The 6000-nt window shown below is 39.8% G+C and overlaps 1 protein-coding gene across 3 annotated transcripts in view; it reads right to left on the bottom strand.

The window, feature by feature from the left end:
* Window positions 1-4175: 4175 nt before the first annotated feature.
* Window positions 4176-6000, bottom strand: part of SEC24B (SEC24 homolog B, COPII coat complex component) — a 41226-nt gene continuing 39401 nt past the window's right edge. For all 3 annotated transcript variants that reach the window (XM_042812283.1, XM_042812284.1, XM_042812285.1), the window contains 2 exons: window positions 5675-5778; window positions 4176-5067 (listed from right to left, as the gene is read on the bottom strand). In XM_042812283.1, coding sequence (XP_042668217.1) covers window positions 4953-5067; window positions 5675-5778 — 219 coding nt within the window. In that variant the 3' untranslated portion in view covers window positions 4176-4952. The remainder of the gene's footprint in view (window positions 5068-5674; window positions 5779-6000) is intronic.

Genomic DNA, 6000 nt, shown 5'->3' with positions numbered 1-6000 from the left:
AAAAAAAAAAAAAAAAAAAAAAAAAAAAAAAAAAAAAAAGCATAATGAGAAGAGACTAATGCTAACACACGCGCTACATTTGTAAACAGCCCTAAGTATTAGCACTCTGGCAATGATTTGTAGTAAATCTTCAGCGCTCCTGAGGCATTTGCAGAGCAATTTCGCAGATATTCTGTAAGGTTTTGAGTTAATCAGTCTTTTCACAGGTACAGAAAAAAGCCTTGCCCAAAGTGCTGGAAGGAACAGCGTGTGATGTTGGTGAGATGCTCCAGTTATAGCACAAGGTTTCTGAATTGGAAAACAAGGTTTGGATCATCAAGCAAACTTATGTCATAGAAAGAAAAGGAAAAGAAGTGGAAAGCTTTCAGCTTCTATTATATCTCCGTTTCCACGGGATCCATTTAGGCTGCAAATACACAGCAGGGACAAAGCGCGTTTAAGCGGAATACTCAACCGCACAAGACAGTCAACGATAACCCGCTTCTTACGTAGCTGCCTGTGATGTCCTAGAGTTGCTAGCTTGCTGGACTATCTTGGGAGGGGACAAAAGGAAACAACAGAGCAAGGAAAAAAAGAAAAAAACTATTTTAAGTTCTCCTGTGGCTATTCAATGCATCTAGATTGATGATTCCCACACTGCTTAAAAACAAAGGACAGACTGGAAATGAGTAACACTAAAAGGGTTATGACAATGTAGGAGAAAACACGAGTATCTAGAAGTCATTCACAGGAAGGGCGAGACAAAGTTAGGGACAGATTGAAGAGTGGGATAGCCAACAGTTTGTCAGCTGAGAACACTAAAAGAAGCATTTCTGACAGAGGTGACACTGGGAACAACAAAACCAAAACTACTCACTGCCTTGCTTTCTGCAGGTAACCAAAGCCAGTGGCTCCCCAACTGGCTGCAGTTTGCAAGTAGGAAGAATCCTTTCCTCAGCAACACGCATACACCATTTCCTAACATGGAAGGAAAACAAATCTGTAGCACTTCTCACGGGCACGCTCGCAAACCCATCTTGTAGCTTACATGCGACTGTTATGGCGTGGATGTACAATTAAGAGAATCCCACACGTAAAAGCATGACACATGCTGAATTAATGACGTTGAACAGAACTCCTGCTTTGTAAAAAACAGTCTTCCCATTGCAGTTCTCTCCTTACTCTCTCGTGACGGAGTCTCCTGCCTGCCCCTCGCAGGAGACGCTGTCGCCATACCAGCAACTCCACGCAGCACAAAAACAATTTTGGTAAAGGGGACTGTGCAACTGCAAGGGAACCTGGTTTTACAAAGCTACAAGCAACTCATAACTCAGGCTTTGTTTTCCACAGCAGCTGAAAACCCTGGGGCCTGCGAGCAGCCTGGTACAGATATCCACAGCATGAACTAAATTGGAAATCTCATGTAGGTGAATGGCTGCACAATGCAAATCCATCCGAGTTTCTCTGCAGTGTCAAACTGGTATCGAACTTGACTGTGTTTAAAAAATAATTAAAAAGTCATTCCTTGTAGTGTTTTATGACTCAGACTGTTTGTCAACAGCCAATAAAAAATGGCAATTGTCCGCTTGATTGTGCTAACACATCTGTTCTCCGTAACGATACAGTAACAGGAACTCCTCAGTAACAGGAACACTCCAAGAGCAGTGCAAGCAGAGCATTTCTCTGAGCACGGAGTTAACACACGCAAGCCAGGAGGAAGCAAAATAGCTGGCAGCCGCAAAGTTTCAGCACGCACCAAATAACTGTGGCATTACAAATCTGTGACTCTACCAAAGCAAATCACATCCTTCTGGGAACAAAATTCTGTGCAGCAGTAATAAGGCCTGCCCAAAAAAACAAAATGCGCTTCGCTCAGCCTGAAGAACTGTGTCCGTGCTTCTCAGAAAGAAAAAGTTATGCTATAAAAATCAACTCATGTACCTAAAAAGGGAACTCGATAAAATTACGAATGATTTCTATAAATATTATACAGAAAGCATAACGGCTAATCAGAGCCATCAAAGAAGTTGAGGATTTTGTCCGGCTGCTGAGCTGGAAAAGGGGCGGGTGAGGATCCTTGCTCTTGATGATAGCAATTTGCTCCCTCACAGAAAAATTACAGCAAAAACGACACATTTCAGAGTGGCTGATTTACCCCCGAGGTAGCTTCTTTATTGCTCAAAAGCACAGCATACAAATACACCTACACATGCGCTTATACACCTGCTCACCATCACAGTAACACCTGAGCATCTCCGTAGTACGCGATCTCCATCGCACCTCACGGCATGAAAGTGAGCTGGAGAATGTGGCACCAGAGCACACCAAGAGTGAGTGTGACTGGTGCCAAGCTCTGCCCTCCCGAGCCGTCCATGAGTGCTCCGACCTCTCCTTCCAGAACTGCAGCAAAACTCTTCCCATCCCCATGACGGTGACAGAGGAGCCAGCGACACGCGAGCACATAGAACCACCCAAAAATTTAAAATAAAGGGGAAAAAAACATAGAATAGTCAGTGTTTGAACAAGTGAGGTGAACATGATCTGATGCTTTGCTTGACCTCGGCATCTAAGAGCTGAACAGCTGCAGTAATGCGTTTCACTACTTGAAATTATATCTACAGGCCATCAACTTTCATGTAACAAGCATGTTAATTGCCTCAGAATGACATGGGTCCAATAGCCTGCCTTTACATTACTCTCTTCCGGCTGGAACTTTACCTTGTGATTCCACAGAAGTGATTACATATACAAATGAAAAGCAGATATCATGAGGCATTTCAACCTAAAGATGTTCTTATCCTCTTTGCAATTACAAGTGATATTTGAAATGCTCCACTCTTCAGCAAATAGCCTTCATTACTGCAAAGTCGTCTACGAAGAAGCATGTTGGTACTGAAATCCTTGTGGTCTGACTTAGAAACAACATTCAGCATTGCCACAGACATTTATTACGTGATCATTTACTAAACAGAATTTTTTTGTCAAGTAATCTTTGGGCAACTTAAAACACATTTAAAGACAACACACATTATATTTCCTCCAAACAGTGAGTTGGTGCTAACATGCAGAATAACACTTGAACAGCTTAAGTAGTGTAGCTTTTAAAGCATTTGCAAACCATAGCTAGTACATTTTTTCTCTTGACTACTCAAGGTCTGTTTCCAGGGGATACGGTAGTTACGCAACATGTTAATAGTTCAAAAGACCACTTTAAAATAAAATGCAATCATACCAATTACCTTGGGATACTTATTTCATTTTAGTCACATTTCCTTAAGCAAACAAATAAGTTTCAACTACTACGCATGATTGACTATGCTTTGTGAATTATTTCTATTATACCTCAAAAGAAAAAAAACAAACAAAACCAACCCAAAAGAAAACCACACCATCCTAACTTTGAATCAAAACTTAAAAATCTCGGCTAAATCTATCTGAAACTCCACCATTAAGTTATGATAAAACATTAACAAGAAGACAGCTTCAGAAAGATGAAACAGTTACGTCATTTGGCAATTTAAAGTCATTTTAATACCTTCACTTTCATTGTTGCAAGTTCATTTATTCTCCCCCTCCCTTGTTTTTTCCTCTCTATATCACAGCAGAAATAATTGCATCAGGTCAGACTGGGTGACTACCTATGTTTACTCTAATTGCAGACAAAATAAAGTACAGAAGCCTGAACCGAGACTATAGCAGTTTACAAAAAATAAATAAGGTTAACAGATATGTCTTTAGGTTAACACACAGGGAGAGTTTCAGCAACTTTAGCCATTGTATTGATAGCTCATTTCAGATTACGCAACGTTTGTTCCTCCCTTCCAGGTTAGAAAACCATAGAATGGCCTGGGTTGAGAAGGACCTCAAAGATCATCAAGTTTCAACCCTCTGCTGTGTGCAGGGTCGCCAGCCACCAGACCAGGGTGCCCAGAGCCACATCCAGCCTGGCCTTGAATGCCTCCAGGGGTGGGGCATCCACAACCTCCTTGGGTGACTTGTTCCAGTGTGTCACCACTCCCGTGTGAAAAACTTCCTCCTCATATCTAACCCAAACCACCCCTGTCTCAGTTTAAAACCATTCCACGGTTTTGGATGTCTGTGAAGAAAAAGTGGTAAGCATGTTCTCCACGGCATGTCGTTCAGTCGGAGTTCAGTTGCAAAAACGTGATACTTGCAGAGATATAAAAAAGACACGATAAAGCAAAATATTTTTAATTAGTAAGCCGATCTGAAATAAATTCGCCTAAAAATTAAACGGAACAAGAAGTTGTGTTCTTTCTACACGGATTTTTTTTAAGCATGTTTTAATAGTCAACTTGAGACCGAAACAATTCATCATTGAACACTCAACAATTCCATACACTAAACTAAGTCTTTTTTTAGTTACATTTTTACATTTTCTTTACAAATGTAACACTTATGTACATTATATATTTCATTTCTACAATTATTTTACTTTAGTGAAATTCTACAACTTTCGCAGGGAATTTGCTGAAGTCTCTAGTAAATACGAATCATTCCTTTTAAAAAGAAATTCATATAAACAACCAACATACAGCACTGCCCTTTGACATCTTGGTTAAGAATTCGAATTTTGAAGGGCTACCATAACAAACGTAAGAAAAAAGGCTTTACTTAATTGTACATTTCGTTAGGAAATATCCCACATAGCTACATAAATTCACCAGCTTGCAATAAACAGAGCACCATACCGCTGCACTACTGGAAACGTGTATAAACCAATTCAAAGATTACTAGTGAAACAGCTCCATTGCTCCTAGCACTTTTACACTGAAGTATATCTGGAAAATTCCTCTGGAAACGTACACTTCTACTTCAGCTGTAAAGTTTCCAGAACAGTCCTGGTTACTACATATCGTGAAGAACAAACACCCACTTCTGCCGCGTCCCGTACGCTTCTCTCGGCCAATGCTACCTGGAGCCGGGTTCTTTTTTTCTGGTCTATTTTTTGTTCACTTACAAATCTGCTGTTGAATATGCAGTAAGAATTCGTAATAAGAGAAAGCTGCTTCTGTCCGATCTTCAATTAAGTGCTGAAAAAAATCTGTTTTGGCAGGACTTTCATCCCTGAAAGAACAGAAGGAGGTCTTTTAATCCTAACATTGAGCAAACTAAAATCTACTGTAAATTTACATAGGGACGTAAGTTCTACTGCATTTCTAACTCTTCTTTTGAATTTCAAACTCAGCTTAAATGCACTACAGAAGAAATAACCCAAAGTTAAAAAACAACTCTTAGGGAAGTGATCTCAATTCTGCAATATACAGTCAAGCAGGAGTGTCTTAGGGGGTTGGGCTCGATCTCTAGAGGCCCCTTAACCCCTATAATTCTGTGATCTTTTTAACAGATAACGTGAGAGAAAAGCAGGCGATATTTCAAGTGTCTCATAGCAATATCAGAATGGAAGCGTAAAAATGAATTAGTTTTTCCAAGTTGCAAGTTATGTTGATGGCAATGAGCTCTGAAAACATTACACTAAAACTCGATACAGATTAAAACCAGAACTTACAGATTTCCATTGTGAAGGGGTTTTAGACAACAACATCATATCCTCTGGAGAGGGGACAGTATTTAATTTCTTCTGACCTAGATACTCCAACTTTTTATCACTGTCAACAACAAGTTGTAAACGCAACCCGCCAATAATTACTCAATATCTAAATGAGATACTTACTTTATTACTTGAAGAACTGGACTTAAAGGTCTGTTGTCTCTAAGCCAGGATATGAAAGATCGTGTCCTTTCTGAAGAAAGTGCATCTATCTCGGGAAGCTGCGTCTGGTTGAAAGAAATGGAAAGAAGTTATCATTTATTATCAAAATTATCTTAATAAACAGATCCTGAAATTCACAACGTGACCCAACGACAAAATAGCCACCATTTCTATTACAAAATTACTGCGTACTACGTAGCCGTATTTTCTCTTCAGCTTAAGTACAGAATTTTGGCATTTATCTGTTATACAGGACGTAACACACCTTTAACCTAAGTTGCCTTTGA

Source organism: Centrocercus urophasianus, unplaced genomic scaffold (assembly GCF_019232065.1).
Source record: "Centrocercus urophasianus isolate 14NV4802_14NV808 unplaced genomic scaffold, USGS_Curo_1.0 seq_13, whole genome shotgun sequence".
Lineage (NCBI taxonomy): Eukaryota > Metazoa > Chordata > Aves > Galliformes > Phasianidae > Centrocercus > Centrocercus urophasianus.
The sequence above is the reverse complement of the archived record's forward strand: the minus strand, read 5'-3'. Positions and strand labels throughout refer to the sequence as shown.